Source organism: Pseudophryne corroboree, chromosome 8, assembly GCF_028390025.1.
Source record: "Pseudophryne corroboree isolate aPseCor3 chromosome 8, aPseCor3.hap2, whole genome shotgun sequence".
In the NCBI taxonomy this organism is placed as follows: Eukaryota; Metazoa; Chordata; class Amphibia; order Anura; family Myobatrachidae; genus Pseudophryne; species Pseudophryne corroboree.
The window spans coordinates 50,589,794-50,608,103 of record NC_086451.1 but is presented as its reverse complement, the minus strand read 5'-3'; the positions used below and the strand labels follow the sequence as shown (position 1 = coordinate 50,608,103).

The following is an 18,310-nucleotide window of genomic DNA, read 5'->3' as shown; positions in this document are numbered from 1 at the left end:
AGGTCTGTGGATGGGCTGTCAAACTCTACCGAGCTCATTTCGGCTGTGGTTGTAACAAAATGGGGATGCACATTTTAGTTGATGATACATGAATGGGGGAGGTATGTGGTTGCTGCTATCTGTGCCTGTATTCCCTATCGTCTATGTGTGTCATTACCTGAGGGTTGTAGAGATGAAGATAAAGAACACTTATGGAAAATGCAATGATATTCTATGTCAGGGAAATGTACATCTGTCGTCGAAGTTGTGTTCGGTATCTGTTGAGAGTCGTCTTCTTTGCGCTGTATTGCTCCTTGTGCATGAGCAAATAGCTTTGTCTGGGCCATCAGATTTACAAAAAATGTTGGGCTAGCGTGAGTTTAAAAGTACTAGGGAAACTGGGGATCCATGGCAAAGTTCATCAAGTGTCCATATCATAGGTTGTCAAAACTTCATCTTTGGTGCTTGTCTGTTGTCTTGTCTGTATACCGTCTCGTCAACTGCCTCGTCCAAGGGGTCTTTGTATCTTGGAGAAAAGCAGAAAAACAGGTGAAAGAAACGGACCGTATAATCGCATTTTTCATCACATTCTGGTTTCTATCATTGGGTCATAAATCAAATCCAGGTTAATTACAGTTTCCTCACTCCTCAAGCTCATCACTTTTGTACTTTGTTTGCACCTCATTAAAGCCTGCCCGCATCTAAATATCAATCCAATTGATATAATGACACCCAAGATACATAGTAGAAACTTTCCAACATCCATTATGACTCCTTGAGCCCAGTCTCCCAAACCGGAGAACCAATTTCGCGGGTTCAACCATGACACCCAACCAGTCAGCTCATTACCTACAGCAGCAAGGGTGAGATTGTGTTTTCGACGAAATTCCCACTTCAATTGGAGAATATCGTCCATCTTTTGGTCTATGACCTCTACCGGGTCCTCGGTGCTATTTGTGATATACGTGCAACACTTTATGCCGTACTGTGTTGCCAATGTAACACAATATCCGCCTGTTACTGCTGTAAGATAATTAAGAACCATCCTATGCTGAACTAGTTCTGTTTTGTAAGCTTGAAGTTCTCTTCCAGTGTATCTAAACGTGTCATCATACATTTCAGTGATATTATCTAACAAATTGGCGAGTGCGGAAATGTATCTATAATTCATCACACCTCGAGCGGTACGAGTGAAATCTAACGCTACCAGAACCTGAATCCCGGTGGATTCATGGATAAGATCAGAGGCCGGATGCTCTAACCTTTCTGACAGTTGTCTTTTAACTCGGTGCTCGTAATGAGTGTGAGTATAAGGAGCTTGGGCACCACGGTGTATGTCCTTCATTTTGTCATGTGTAACAGTCATCACTTCAGGCAATACTTTTCCAATATAACACAATCCTTCAGAGTTTGGGGCAAGCCACTTGTACGCCTTTCTCCCACATATGAAATATGCGTCATCGGGGAGAACATAGGGGACGGAGAAGGACATGACCATGTTACAAACCTTCCAGGTGAAATCTCCTGACCCTAATTCTTCCATCTGCTTAATGCACGTATCGGTTTGTACGATATGTGCACAGTATCCTGGTGATACCTCTCCAACTCTAGTAATCCTATTTCCTAAGGTATATCGATACCGGAAAGATTTTCCTCTACTGGCTATGTGGCGTACGAGCTCTGTATCTGTAGGCATTCTATCTGCTCTGTGTGGAAAGGTCATGGTAAGGTTGCTCCATGACACTTCCCAATTTCCCGGTTTTCTGGGATTGGTAATGTTAAAACATATGAGGGACCTATCCACATGGTATTGGTGGAGCTTCAAACTAGGAGGGCTGGAGATGTTAAACCTCCGGTCCACCGGTCTCCCACCACTTAGCTCAAGTACCTCCCCTAACGTTAAAGGAAATGATACTAGCCCTGATTTGCTGTGACCCTGAGGTACTTGAGAGCATACCCAACAATCTGTTTGGTTTAACACGTTACCCACTAGAGAGTGATAGTCACTCAATGGATGCCGGTCCATGTGGATATTAAAACTGGATTGGCATTTCTTTGTTACAGAGCCTACAGATACAACTTTCTTTTTGAACTAACATTCCTTCACAGTTGTTTACAAATAACATGGTTGTTAGATCGTGCCCGGTACTCGCCTTTGCTTGGTGATTGGGTTGCTATTGGAAATTTACACCTCCGTCTCAGTCATCAGGACCTTTCTGGATCCTTTCTCGACCTCACTGGTACTCTCACCGAAACAGACTGCTCTGGTCAACATCATGGTTAACGGGAAAATCCATATCGCAGTCTCTTGGGGCAAGTCCATCTTACAGGAGGAGAAAAGACGAAATTTGTAAAGGGGGTATAAGAAAACAGTTTGAGGGGGGGGGGAGAACTCGTTACGATAATAAGTTCTCTCGTCTTGTTGTTCTTCTTGTTCTGCTGTCCTCTCAAAGGTGCTGTCTCTCAGTCTTCAAAAACGATCATTCTGGTGATGCAATATTCCTTCCTAACCGACGATCTTTCTGTAAGGAGCAAAAATCTGGCATTACCATTGGTCCAACTGAGGGGTGACATACCATCTTTAAACCATGGAAACATGAGTGAGAAGAGAGAGGAAATAAAAAAACAAAAGAGATAGAGAACAATTCATGTGCATATATACATTACATAACTCGACAATAACCATCAATAAGAAAAGAGAAACAAAGCATTTTTAAACATTGTAAGAAAACATTGTTAGCATTAGAAAAACATTGTCAGACTTATTAGGCTGTCATATCCATGTGTCTAATGGTCTCCCTGAGCAGTCCCTTCCCACCAGCACCTGCATTACTCCACTGTCTGATCTGGCCAGAAATACATTGTGGCGGAGGTCATGCTGGGGTTTGGTAGACTTCTGCAAGGACCAAGTGGATATGCAATGTGTGAATTCTTACCACTACTAGTCAGAGATGGGGATAGAGAGAGGGAGAGAAAAACATTTTTCACAAATACATTTACAACTTTTCACCTGGTCATTCCTGTGTCTTTAGTGAATGACCTCCCACTTCATTAACCGTTACTTCAGGCTTGCCTCCATTCCTAATAATCACCTTTCCTGCCTATGTGATCCTTGATTATAATTTGGTGTGTCATAACTTTTGCTCATTTTCATGTCTAGGGGGTCTGATTTTATGTGGGCTGTTGCAGTTACTGGCATAATGCCCTTCTCTTTTGCACAGATCACAAATCCTTAAGTTCCTCCATGTGCCAATGGCCTGGGGTTTTGGTTGATTTGATGCCTCCTCAAACGCTTGGATGCTCATCACCATCAACCGCTTTCCCTGTACCTACCTGATTCCTTGGATACCATGATTATGTCGTTGTCTAGGGAGTTGATATACCTTCTGTGAATCTTTGATCATACAGTTAGATCTTTCCTAGGATCTGGGTAATCAGACATGATTGATCTCAATTCTGTCCGGGACCAGGGATGGCGCATTGCACTGTCCTTGACGGGAATGGTTCCCTGATCATCAGTCTTCCCATTGGGGACTGTGATCACCCTGACAGGACTAAACTCAATTACATCACCTTGTTTTGGTCTTATAATATGGGGTACATTTGTTTGTGCGTGATATAAAACATTGTACGTACCTGTGGACACGACCTCACCTGACCCTCCGTTAGGGGGTTTGATTATTGCCTTTACCAATTTGGTCGCGTCCACCTGGATGTCTTGTAGGATGGCTTCTGGAAGAGGTGCTGACATCGTTCTGGGCTCACTTTCTTGTTTGTATTCCTGAGGGAGGTTTGACATGGGGTGCAGCTTGCACAGGTTAATAGTTGTACATTCAACAGTATTACAATAATCATTGTTACATTTATTACACTTATTCTTATAATCTATATTACAGTTGCTAAGAGCGTTTTTATTGTTCACCCTTGTGTCTTTCTCTCCGCAATCAACCCCTCTCCTGATGCCACTGTCTCTCCTCTCAAGATAAGAGTCAGAAAAGTCAATAGACTCTTTTTGTAATTCACTTTCCTGTTGCCATAACTGTAAATATTCATAATGTTTATTTTGTCTCTTTGATGATTTTACGAGACATATCCTCCTCCTTAAATTTTGTAACACTTCTGGACTGAAGCTACCTATTCTTGGGAATTTTTTCCCTGTCTTGTACAGTCATTCTCTCCCATTCATCACATAAAACCTCTGTGTGACTACCGTATTTTTCACACATTACATATCGTGCCGACCCAACTGGTCGGTTCTCTGAATCAACCCGAACCGAGGTTGATCGCCCCCTACCTGAACAAATGGCCCCCATAATCTGCAGGCGTTGCTTATTCCTCCTTGGATCTTTATCTCAAGGTTTTCAGCGAACCCTTACAAACAAACCAAGATGTCCTTGGGCAGGCCGGCGGTGGTGGTTTATCAAGTACCCCACTTACTTCTCGCCCACGTTGGCCTGTGCTGCAATCACTGTAACCAGAGCTGCGGTACCCAACCCAGGGCCCCTGTGAACCTTTATTTACTGGGGCGCGTTCCCCAGCAAGTATCGGTTGTTGGATAGTTCCTGAGTGACCAGCGAACTTCCCTTCCAAAAATAAAAAATTACACAAATCACGTCAGAATGTACAAATAGCGTTTGTGACCACTTTACTCTAATGGTATTAGGTCAGATTACTAACTACTGCACACAATTACGTGCGGTCCAATCGTTCAGTACACGAGCACTACTTGTCATGTACTGAAAGATCAATGGAATCGATGTTTCCGGCCGCGATTCCTTCAGCAAGAGCTTATGGCCTATATGGGTTCTGCACCAACACCCCAGGCGTTGTGCCACTGGACTTTTATAGCGGACCTCTTTGTACCTTATGACCTCCTGGTCTGTTACCTTATGACCTCCTGGTCTGTTACCTTATGACCTCCTGGTCTGTTACCTTATGACCTCCTGGTCTTGTTACCTTATGGTCCGCTATACTCTAATGCTCAAATATTATTTAACCAGGGATGCCTCCCTAGCCACCGTATATGTCACTTACACGTATGTCCCTTGACGAGTACTCGGCTTTTCTTGTGGTTCCACCTTTAAAATTGTATAAACACACTCACTCAACACATGTACACTTTGTTTCTATGTCTATTTCTGCGCAGAAATTGTCTTTAGGCCAAAAGTGTTACCAATTAGGAGCAGGATCTGTTAAACTAAATTTCAGATTTTCCAAAAATAGATTTGCGTTATTTACCGCGTCGCGTTATCTACCGCTGTGCGTTAATTATCGCCTTTGCGTTACTTCACTTTATCACAACTTGAGCTACGTGGGCGTAACCGGACGCTACGTTGCGTCTGCTTTGGATTGCGTACGCTAGTCTTTGTTAGCGACACGTGTACGCAATGCAAAGATCCACCGTAACACAATATATTTTTATCAATGTAAATGATCCCTGATCATCTACCGCAATCCACACTGACTGCCTTGTATCTCAGACAAACCGTGTGTTTGTTCTATACTTTAACTATTACCTCTACTATGAAATAACAGCAAATCTCTTTTTGCACTTTCTATCAACTATAAAATTGGCAAACAGGAATAGTGATATACGAAAATGAAACAGAAATGCAGATATATGCGTGCGTACGCAAGACAAAAGAAAAATAAACAGTTTTAAAAAGACACAAGCGTTTTGTTCTTACTTCCGGTTACCGGGTTCCTTCAGCACTCTTTATCTAAGCGAAGCAGACGCTTATCCCGCCAGCACTATGAGACAATCTCCCACCCTTTGCTGGGGGATAATGTCTGCTGATCTACCTAGTGCAGATGTGAGAAGTATAGGACGAGTTCCCAATTGACAATGCTAAATTCCTTTGTCGTATAAACAACCCTTTATGAAGCTAAGAACACTGTACGCTGTTTACTTAAGAAGTACCGTAATGGTACGCTAGTTGCGTAACGATCGCTCAGCCGTAGGCGAGACGCTCAAGCGTCACGTTCGCTCACGGCCCAGGGATCACAGGACACGTTATTGGCTATGACTAGAGTAATGATTCGCTATGGCGTAGCTTACGCTCGAGACCACGAGGAGATCACCAGCGGCGCAGACGCTCACAACGCTATACCTTAATGTTTAAACCTTATACCAAAGAAATACAAAGAATACCTTAATGTGAGTACAGGGTGTAAGTGCAACCTTGTGTAACCTGACTAACTACAAAGCTGCTTGAGCGTCACCGACGCTCAAGTGAACACTTAACACTATAGAAAATACACAGATACTGGTTTAGGTTCCAAAGCCTATTAACTGTATTATATCTAATATACTTGTAAAAGGGGATAACAGTACAAATGATACACTACAATATAACAGAGACTTCCTAACCACAGAACTAAACAATAAATACAAAAAGACAATACTACACTGACCTAAATGCAATACAATACAATACTATCTAATACAATACAATACTAGCCTAGTCTAGGGGAGATATGAGAGAACAGAACAGAGAGAGAGAGAGAGAGAGAGAGAGAGAGAGATGAGATGAGAGAAATTGGCTCACAGAAAGACAATGATTACGGAGAGAAACTTACGCACAAAGGGTATGATCGCCTGCGCCTCGATATCCAGCTCCCGGCTATCAGCAGATAACCGTTGATGAGAGTGAGTGCTGGATGTGGTCGGCCTGCCTATTTATGCCCCACACACAATGCAATCTCATAGTCCCTACAATCCCATTGTTCATTGGCCGAAGGAATTCGGCCCTGCATCATAACAAAAGGTCATAAGTTGACTCATATCAGTGGCCCTGGTTATGCAAAATAATGGGTGATGACTAACACATTCCTGTCTTCTGGAGAGCGATTGTTTGGCGAATACAAAACAGAATCCTGTCTGGGTTCTGTTCTATATTCATGATGTCCACTTTCAGTTGAGACAATGACATCTCAGCCCTCATTCTCCTGTATACAAATCCAGCCCCATTTGTAAACACAGGTGTTGGCCCTCCTTATTGAGTCTCAAAAACTCAGTGTAATTAAAGGCTATTGTACTCCGTCTGCGGGAAAGATACTGATTTGGAGTACAATTGATCTTCAATTACTATTCCTGTGTTTACCTTATGCATGTGTAGATATGAGGCCCTCTTAACATGCAAACTATTGTTTGGGGGATCTCTGAGGTCAAAGAGACATTTGAGACCCACTGATGCCTGTCTCCAACTGTTTCAGATGCATGACTAAGTAAGAACAAATAATAATAAATAAATGGACATAACTTCTTATGTCCATAACTATTCGCACGAGCGATTAATACGCTCCAAACCAACACCGGAATATTGCTAATTAAATACTCTTCCGATGGGTACCAAACACTGCTGTATGATTCCTGTTAGACCCTTCGTACGATGCAAAGAGGGATTCCTCAGCTCAGGGACATTCTATTTTAACCAAACTTTCAGAATCTATCAAAGGGACCATGATCTATAAACTACATTAATTGTGAACATTTGTAACGAATGAGTCGCACGCTACGACTACATAAACTCTACCGTAAATACGCACACCGCGCCTGCGAGTGCACGCTATTGCGGGTAAGCGCCTCCACGGGAGAGCGTACGCACGCGCAGCGCGGACCAGTGTGCGGTGCAAATATGGCAACGTGCATTGAGACATTTTTCTGACTTTGACAGTCCAATCCTTGTGGAGCCCAGTGTACCCCGCAGCAGAAAATACATCTAGGCGGTATTTAGCATGCCCCTGAAGGCATGTCTACTGGACCCATGCGGTATTACCCCTCCACGGTGGCATTACCTTCACCATCATGGAAGGCATAGCAGAACATGTGTCAGTTCCAATTGTATGGCATTCTTAGGGGGTTACATACTATTTACCAGCGACAGCGGGGCAAGCGCTAAGAGTGCCCATGCGGGCTTGCTGTGCTCGCCACGTTGCGGGCTCGCTCACCACAGGTTCTATTTTCACTCTATGGGTATCGTGGACACCCACGAGTGGGAATAGCCCCTGTGCGCCGGTATTTCGGCTGTCAGCTGTAAGGATTCTGGCGTCGGTATCCTGACTGCGGGGATCCGCGACAGCCGGCAAGTTAACCGCATCCCTTCTGAGGCACAAAATCGGCATACGATGCTGGGACTGAAGATGACTATAGTCAGTGATCTCTGTGTTGCGCAGAGAATGGCCATGGAGCACCCCCTTTAAGTTGCCATTAAAGTGCTCAGCACTGCCCCACTAAGGCCTAGTGGGTCCTCTGTGCATAGTCAGATCCCCAGAGCAGAGGTGCCAAGAGTGGTGGGGGGTGGAGAAGTGGCTACTAATTTCCTGGGCCCGAGCTTCTTGGAGGGACCAGACAGGGGCTAGGCCCAGGTCTGCTGCTATGGGGACATTGCCCCCCTCTTAAGCTGCCAGCGCCCCTTTTTTTTCTGTTGAGGGGGCGTGGCCATGCCTTCCCGGATTTGGTCATGCCGTCATTAGTACCCGGGCCCGTAGCCACTCTCGGCGGCCCTACCCCAGGGAATAAAGCTGCGGGCAGATGGTGGCCCCAAAATAGTTATGATTATGGTATGGTATGGCTGGAGCTGGCATTTCAGTGCTGACTATTTTCCACCATGTTCCCGAGACTCAGTAAATTGGTTGGAATAAAAGGAAAATGCAGCCATCAGCCCTGTTGGTCACATTCCAGCAGGGAATAAATGCGGGAACTCACCTGAGGACATGAAAGTCTGGAGCCCAGGCACGCCAGCAGGTACCCCTATAAGACATATAAAGTGTACATTAGGAATGTTCTAGTACAGTCACCTGATAAAGCAGGACAGTAGCGTTACGTCTATCACTATTCATATTAAATCCGGCTGAGTTGAAACTTTTGTTCCCAGACACAGATACGCTTCGGTGCTCTTGCAATTGTGAGAGAGTAAGATCCTTTCCATTCAATGCAATGTCCCCTTATTGGAGTGTTTAATCTTCAGATTGTTGTCATTTTCTGGTTTAAAGATCTTACTAAAACATGCATGATATAGAATATACTGTCCTAGCAATAAGGCAATGGGTCTGATTCAGATGCGGTTCTTCTTGTGATGCTGTTGCTATCTTTTACCGCTCACATTTGCGATAATAGGATAATATGAGAAGAAGCTATCCTGAGCATAGGGACGCCCGCTGCTATGGTGTAATTTCCATCCAACGGCGTATAATTGCTGATACATTGGTACCATCGTCGCAGATCAGGGCATGTCGCAGAGTCTGAGTGGCGCAGAAGACGCGCAGGCTGAGCTGCTCTCCTGGGATGCTGAGCAGCACTCCTAGGATGCTGAGCTGCTCTCCTGGGATGCTGAGCAGCTCTCCTGGGATGCTGAGCTGCTCTCCTGGGATGGTGAGCAGCTCTCCAGTAGCAAGTAAGATCGCAACTGCTAAATTTATGCACGCCCAGAAAGCGCCGTCTGAACGATCAAGACACGCCTGCGTTTAACCGACCACTCTCCATTCCCATTCCCACACCCAAAACCCTGTCTACCTGCATGGCCAAAACTAGGGGGGGAGGGGGGGGGGGGCTAGGGGGGCATGTGACCTGGGCGCCAGACTGGAGAAGGCGCAGAGACTGTCACTCTTTAACCCCTCCTAACGCCCCCTCCCTATGTGGCAGCGATCGATTGGAGCCGGTGGAGCTCAGGCTCCAGACTCTGCAGCTGCCGCCTACTGAGTAGCCAGGCACACCACATCGCTGAGATGAAACTGAAAATAAACTACATCTCCCAGCAGCCCTTGCTGCCGGGAGCTGCACTTTACTTTCATCTCTGCAGCTCTCGGCAACAAGGGCTGCTGGGAGATGTAGTTTATTTTCAGTTTCATCTCAGCGATGTGGTGTGCCTGGGTACTTCATAGGCGGCAGCTGCAGAGTCTGGAGTCTGAGCTCCACCGGCTCCAAGCGATCGCTGCCGCTTCATCTTTTCAGCGTGCTGTGATCGGCACGGCAGAGCCGGATTAAGAGGGTGCACAGGGGACAAATTATTACCCCTTCCCCCCCCCCACCCCACTGCTAGTGCCCTTAATCATCGCAGCACTGCTTTAGCGGACAAGAAATTCCGAGGTTTGAAAAGGGGGCGGGGCTAAACGGCCCTGTGCACACAGTGCCATGCCAGCCAGCAGCAGCATGGAAGAGAGGAGGGTAGAAGGGCAGCAGCACAGCCTATTACTCAGGGAAGGGGCACTGTATGTGTGTGTGACTGCTATATGTGTGTATGAATGTGCGCATGTGTGTGATTGTATGTGAATAAGTGTGTGACTACATATCTGTATGAGTGTGGTATGCGTGTCCGGGCATACCGACGCCGGTATCCCGGGAGCGGAATGCCGTCGGTGGGGAGCGCAATAAGCCCCTTTGCTTATGGCGCGAGCGCAATAAGCCCCTTTGCGGGCTCGCTGCGCTCGCCACGCTGGGGTTTTATGTATGTATCAATGTATGGGTTATGATTTTATTTTTTCTTCATCCGTAGCCCAAATAAATAAATAAAAAATGAAAATAACAAGCGGTGTCCAGCACTCTAACAATTCAACAACTTGCCCTGGTGCTCGAATCCAAAAACAATGTAGGGAAGTAGAAATTAATGGCACTCAGGAAACAACGGGTTAAATGCAATAACGGACAACGTTTCGGAGCGTTGTCATACATGTCCTGACGACGGAGATTAAAGACCATTATTACATTTAGCCCGTTGTTTCCTGAGAGCCATTTATTTCTACTTTCCTATATATATAAATATATATATATATATATATATATATATATATATATAGAGTATAGAAATAGAGGAAAAATGGCGCCCCAGGGGTTTACAAATACCCTTATACAAAGACTATTGCTTAACAGGATTTGCAATCAATATTTATACAGGTTTTTAAAACACATAACGGACTGTTCTTTTCATAAAAATTTATTAAAACAATTATACAAAAACATGAAGTATATCCATCATTATTACATGTACATTATGATGTAGTTTCTCCTACAGAAATCCATCAATGGGATATGGAGGAAAGAAGGCAAACTTTCTGTTGTATCCTTGTTCTTCCTCATTAAATATTCGGAGATAACATCAACAAGAAATACAGTAAACCAACGCGTTTCATCTAGGAACTAGACTTCATCAGGGGTGCGTCTTAGATAATAATGTCTATCCAAGAGAGTGATAGGCCTAGATCATTGGCCAAATAGGTTCGTACGTGGGCTTCCAAACATCAATGAGGCGTGAAATAAGGGCATACATTCAGCCTCGTGAATCTGGTAACTAAGATTACGAAGAGCTCTAAAGGGAAGCATTCGTATGAAAAAAGAGGAATCAGCAACTTCATGCACACATGGAGGACCTCAGAAGTCACAATACAGGAGAAAAATGCAGAAATCTATACAGAGTCCTTATGGTATCCTATGGATATGATACCTTCCAAATAGTGATCAGCAGTGAGCCAGTGATCATGCATGCGCCATTTTTCCTCTATTTCTATACTCTATTTTCTTTGCTCAGTTCCTCCTAACAAGGAACTCAGAGGAACCAGGCAGCCCATCCTAGAGATAGCTATACCTAATCGCCTATTTTGAAACCAATTAGCGCAGGAGGAGAGTGTTTGTGGAGTATATATATATACAGGTTGAGTATCCCTTATCCAAAATGCTTGGGACCAGAGGTATTTTGGATATCGGATTTTTCCGTATTTTGGAATAATTGCATACCATAGTGAGATATTATGGTGATGGGACCTAAATCTAAGCACAGAATGCATTTATGTTTTATATGCACCTTATACACACAGCCTGAATAACTTTGTGCATTAAACAAAGTGTGTCTACATTCACACAATTCATTTATGTTTCATATACACCTTATATACACAGTCTGAAGGTCATTTAATACAATATTTTTAATAACTGTGTGTATTAAACAAAGTTTGTGTACATTGAGCCATCAGAAAACAAAAGTTTCACTATCTCACTCTCGCTCAAAAAAAGTCCGTATTTCGGAATATTCCGTATTTCGGATATTTGGATATGGGATACTCAACCTGTATATATATACATACAGTTGTGCTCATAAGTTTACATACCCTGGAGATTTTGGCCTGATAACATGCACACAAGTTGACACAAATGGGTTTGAATGGCTACTAAAGGTAACCATCCTCACCTGTGATCTGTTTGCTTGTAATCAGTGTGTGTGTATAAAAGGTCAGTGAGTTTCTGGACTCCTGAAAGACCCTTGCATCTTATATCCAGTGCTGCACTGACGTGTCTGGATTCTGAGTCATGGGGAAAGCAAAAGAATTGTCAAAGGATCTGCGGGAAAAGGTAATTGAACTGTATAAAACAGGAAAGGGATATAAAAAGATATCCAAGCAATTGAGAATGCCAATCAGCAGTGTTCAAACTCTAATTAAGAAGTGGAAAATGAGGGATTCTGTGGAACCCAAATCACGGTTAGGTAGACCAACAAAAACTGCTACAACTTCCAGGAAAATCGTTCGGGATGCAAAGAAAAATCCACAAATAACTTCAGCTGAAATACAGGACTCTCTGAAAAAAAGGGGTGTGGTTGTTTCAAGAAGCACAATAAGGAGGCATTTGAAGAAAAATGGGCTGCATGGTCGAGTCGCCAGAAGAAAGCCATTACTACGCAAATGCCACAAAGCATCCCGCTTACGATACTCCAAACAGCACAGAGACAAGCCTCAAAACGTCTGGAACAAAGTCATTTGGAGTGATGAGACCAAAATTGAACTTTTTGGCCACAACCATAAACGTTACATTTGGAGAGGAGTCAACAAAGCCTATGATGAAAGGTACACCATTACTACTGTGAAACATGGAGGTGGATCGCTGATGTTTTGGGGATGTGTGAGCTACAAAGGCACTGGAAACTTGGTCAAAATTGATGGCAAGATGAATGCAGCATGTTATCAGAAAATATTGGAGGAAAATTTGCACTCATCAGCCCGGAAGCTGCGCATGGGACGTACTTGGACGCTCCAACATGACAATGATCCAAAACACAAGGCCAAGTCGACCTGTCATTGGCTACAGCAGAATAAAGTGAAGGTTCTGGAGTGGCCATCTCAGTCTCCTGACCTCAATATCATTGAGCCATTCTGGGGAGATCTCAAACGTGCAGTTCATGCAAGACAGCCCAAGAATTTACAGGAACTGGAGGCTTTTTGCCAAGAAGAATGGGCGGCTTTACCATCTGAGAAAATAAAGAGCCTCATCCACAACTACCACAAAAGACTTCAAGCTGTCCTTGATGTTAAAGGGGGCAATAAACAGTATTAAGAACTGGGGTATGTAAACTTTTGATCAGGGTTATTTGTGTAGTTTCTGTTGTCATTATGATTTAAAAAGAGTAAACACAGTTGTTTGACAATAAATGGCTTCACCCAACCACTATCCATGAGTGCAGAGCCAGCCTTAGGCATAGGCAAATTAGGCAAATGCCTAGGGCATTTGGTATGCTTAGGGGCACCAGCAGCTTCTGATATGCGGCATGCCTATATTCTGTGTGTGACTGCGGCTATATCTGCATAGGAAATGCTACGTTGCGTGTATTCCTGGAAATCACTGTAATGTAGCATTTCGTATGCAGATACAGCCGCAGCCGCACACAGAATATAGGCATGCTGCATATCATTTTAATCAGCAGAAGCTGCTTGTGCATCATAGCCACATAGTAATGCAAATAAGATACATTTTCATAAACAAAAGGCGCCCGAGGTTAGCAAAGCTGCCAGCTGACTCATGCCAGACATCTTCTGCAGAACTAGCGGTGGTGCTAGGGGGCACCAGCCAAAATCTTGCCTAGGGCATCATACTGGTTAGGGCCGGCTCTGCATGAGTGAAAGAAAAGTTTGTGAGTTATCATTCATATTCTCTGACAAATGTCCAGAAAATCACAAATTCTGCTAGGGTATGTAAACTTATGAGCACAAGTGTGTGTGTGTGTGTGTGTGTGTGTGTGTGTGTGTGTGTGTGTGTGTGTGTGTGTGTGTGTGTGTGTGTGTGTGTATATATATATATATATATATATATATATATACACACACACATACACAAACATGCTTGAATGCGAGGGGGGGCGCCAAGTTAGTGGCTCGCCCTGGGTGAGATGATGCTTATCTTTGTGAGGAGGTCAGACTAGGGAGAACCCAATGCGTTTCATCCATATATGCTCTTTGCACCTTTGAATGTTTTTTAAAATATTTATAGTGTCGTTTTTTTATTGTTTTTTTCTATCCAAATTCATTGCTATCTTGTACTTGCTATCTTACAGTGTATATCCCAGTGTACATACTCCTACCAGTGGAATGAACGCAGGATTTTTAGGGGGGGGGGGGGGGCATTTGCAAATGCAATCCGTCATTGAAACAGGTGAGGAGGTCTGGGGGAACCATAGAACCTAGTACTGACCCTGGACATTAATGTACACATTGGTCTTTTTATACACTGGATAGTGTATGTAATACAATATTAATATTTAACACTATAGTCTGTAGTATAGGCTTTATAAACCATATTTAATTAAAATAAATAAAATAAATGGACAGGAAAAGGTTAAACATCCATAAATAAATAAATAAATACATACACAAAGATAATAGAATCAGTATGAGACAGAACTGAACTTTCTAACCTCACATTCTTCCACCTCATGGTAGGGCCCCTGTCTCTTCATACTGGCAGCTATTCTCTGGTCCAGTGCTCTGATTTAGGGCTGAGTAGAAGAAACTGCTACAGTAACTCTGGGCATGTGCAGCAGATCCGCTCTGTCCCTTAAACTGCATGTTGTGGCAGCAGCTCTAGTAATCATATTATATTCTATTACGATTGCTGTCATAATGTGAACTGCTGGCCAAGAAGAGGGGGGGGGGTTTCTGGGCAACCAGAAACCCCTCCTGCGTTTGCCTATACCTACTGTACATTGAGCCTTACAGCTCTACGCAATACTCACCATCATAGTCAATATCTGGTTCCAAGAAGGGGTCCACGATAAAAGCATAATCAGAGTCTGCAAAATCACAACAACAGATTTAATACGTTTGTTATTTTGTCTATAGGTTGAAATCAGAGTTCCCTACCCTCCCTCATTCTGCAGGAGACTCCCTGAAATAGTAGCAATCTCCCTCACTCCCGGAATAGTCCAGCAATTTCCCTGATTTTACTTTACATTCTTGAGGTACAAATATAAATCAGAGACACATACATTCAAATTAACTAATTAGTGCCATTTCCCTGCATTGTTATAAGGCACAATGGTGGTCATTCTGAGTTGATCGCTAGCTGCATTCGTTCGCTGTGCAGCGATGAAGCAAAAAAAGGCACTTCTGCGCATGCGTATGCGGCGCAATGCGCACGCGCGACGTACTTTTACAACGGCCAATGTAGTTTCACACAGGGTCTAGCGAAGCTTTTCAGTCGCACTGATTGACATGAAGTGGGCGTTTCTGGGTGTCAACTGACCGTTTTCAGGGAGTGTACGAAAAAACGCAGGCGTGTCAGGAAAACCGCAGGCATGGCTGGGCGAACGCAGGGCGTGTTTGTGATGTCAAAGCAGGAACTGAATAGTCTGAAGTGATCGCAAGCGCTGAGTAGGTATTGAGCTATTCTGAAACTGCACAAAAAAACTTTGCCGCCGCTCTGCGATCCTTTTGTTCGCACTTCTGCTAAGCTAAAATACACTCCCAGTGGGAGGCGGCATAGCGTTTGCTCGGCTGCTAAAAACAGCTAGCGAGCGAACAACTCGGAATGACCCCTATGATCCCTATGGCTACATGCATTTGAAATAAGGTTTGTCTTGGCCACTTACAGTATATGGAAGCTCTTCTAAAACACATTGGGGGTCATTCCGAGTTGATCGTAGCTGTGCTAAATTTAGCACAGCTACGATCATTCACACTGACATGCGGGGGGACGCCCAGCACAGGGCTATCCCACCCCGCATGTCAGTGCCACTCCCCCCCCCCCCCCCCCCGCAGAAGTGCAAAGGCAACGCACAGCGGCGATGCCTTTGCACTTCAAGAGTAGCTCCCGTCCAGCGCAGCTTTAGCGTGCTGGCTGGGAGCTTCTCATCGCTCCCCGGCCCGCAGCGGCTGCGTGTGATGTCACGCAGCCGTCGCGGCCCGCCCCCCTAACGGTCCGGCCACGCCTGCATTAGCCGGACCACGCCCCCTAAACGGCGGCTTAACGCTGCCGTCCAGCCCCCTCCCGCCCAGCGACCGCCTCTGTCTCAGAGGCAATCGCTAGGCAACGACGGCTGCCATGCACCGCGCACTGCGGCGCCGGCGCATGTGCAGTTCCGACATGATCGCTGCGCTGCGACAAACTGCAGCGAGCGATCGGGTCGGAATGACCCTCAATATACGAATAATTCCTGAAAAATATCAGTAGCTCTTACAAACGTTGGGGCTCATTTACATTTGAATCTAAGTCATTTTTATGACACGCCTCTCATTAGGTTGAATGCAGGCATTGGGATTGGGGGGGTAATTCAGAACTGATCGCTGGGCTGCGTTTTTTGCTGTCCTGCGATCAGATAGTCGCCGCCTACAGGGGGAGTGTATTTTTGCTGTGCAACTGTGTGTTCCTATGTGTTAGTAGAGCTGCTAAAAATAGGAATTTAATTACCTACCTGTAAATCCTTTTCTCGTAGTCCGTAAAGGATACTGGGGTCCCCATTAGTACCATGGGGTATACACGGGTCCACTAGGAGCCATGGGCATTTTAAGAAATTGATAGTGTGGGCTGGCTCCTTCCTCTATGCCCCTCCTACCAGACTCAGTCTAGGAAACTGTGCCCGAGGAGACGGACATACCTTGAGAGAAGGATATAAAAGGAAAGTGGTGAGATTCCGAACCAGCACACACAAAACAGAGGAAAGCCAAGGTAACCAAACTTTAAACCAGGAACAGCAACCGCTGAACCAAGAATACTTAACCAAGTAACAGTGCAGGAAGAAACGAAGCACTGGGCGGGCACCCAATATCCTCTACGGACTACGAGAAAAGGATTTACCGGTAGGTAATTAAAATCCATATTTCTCTTATGTCCTAGAGGATACTGGGGTCCACATAAGTACCATGGGGATGTACCAAAGCCCGGGCGGGAGAGTGCTGAGGTTCCTGCAGAACTGATTGACCAAACTGAAGGTCCTCAGAGGCCAAAGTATCGAACTTGTAGAACTTAGCAAACGTGTTTCGAACTTGACCAAGTAGCTGCTCGGCAGAGCTGTAAAGCTGAGACACCCCGGGCAGCCGCCCAGAAAGAACCCGCCGATCTAGTACAGTGGGCCTGTACAGATCTTGGACACGGCAAACCTGACGTGGAATAAGCATGCTGGATAGTAAGCCTAATCCAGCGTGCAATTTTCTGCTTTGAAGCAGGACACCCAATTTTATTGGGATCATAGAGAACAAACAGCAAGTCAGATTTTCTGTGACGAGCTGTCCACTTCACATAGATCTTCAAAGCCCTCACAACATCCAAGGACTTTGAAGTAGCAGAGGTGTCGGTAACCACCGGTACCATAATAGGTTGGTTGATATGAAACGCAGACTCCACCTTTGGAAGAAATTGCTGACGAGTTCTGAGTTTAGCCCTATCTTCATGAAAATCAAGTAGGGGCTTTTGTGAGACAACACCCCCAGCTCCAACACACACCTCGCAGAAGCCAAGGCCAACAGCATTATGGCCTTCCACGTAAGAAACTTGACGTCCACGTCCTGTAAAGGCTCAAACCATTCCGATTGCAGGAACTGCAACACCACGTTGAGATCCCAAGGTGCCGTAAGAGGCACAAAGGGCGGTTGGATGTGCAGAACCCCCTTCAAAAATGTCTGAACCTCAGAGAGAGAAGCCAATTGTTTCTGGAAGAAAATGGATAAGGCCGAAATCTGGACTTTTATGGAGCCCAAACGTAGGTCCACATCCACACCTTACTGCAGAAAAAGGAGAAAACGTCCCAGTTAAAATTCCACCGTAAGAAATTTCCTATTCTCACACCAAGAGACGTATTTTTTACAAATACAGTGGTAATGTTAGACGTTACCCCTTTTCTGGCTTGGATCAGGGTTGGAATAACCCTATCCAGGATAATTTTCCGGGCTAGAATTTGACGCCAACCTCCATGCCGTCAAACATAGCCATGGTAAGTCTTGATAGACGAACGGACCCTGTTGGAGAAGGTCCTCTGAAAGAGTTAGATGCCACGGGTCCTCTAGGAGCATCTCCAGTAGATCTACATACCAGGCCCTTCATGGCCAGTCCAGAGCAATGAGAATTGCTTGAACCTTATCC

General features: G+C 44.8%; 1 protein-coding gene across 2 annotated transcripts in view; it reads right to left on the bottom strand.

Moving 5' to 3' along the window:
• ITIH6 (inter-alpha-trypsin inhibitor heavy chain family member 6) overlaps window positions 1-18,310 on the bottom strand; it is a 297,725-nt gene that overhangs the window by 38,699 nt on the left and 240,716 nt on the right. For both annotated transcript variants that reach the window (XM_063936359.1, XM_063936360.1), the window contains 2 exons: window positions 14,970-15,026; window positions 8,687-8,731 (listed from right to left, as the gene is read on the bottom strand). In XM_063936359.1, the coding sequence (XP_063792429.1) occupies window positions 8,687-8,731; window positions 14,970-15,026 (102 nt within the window). The remainder of the gene's footprint in view (window positions 1-8,686; window positions 8,732-14,969; window positions 15,027-18,310) is intronic.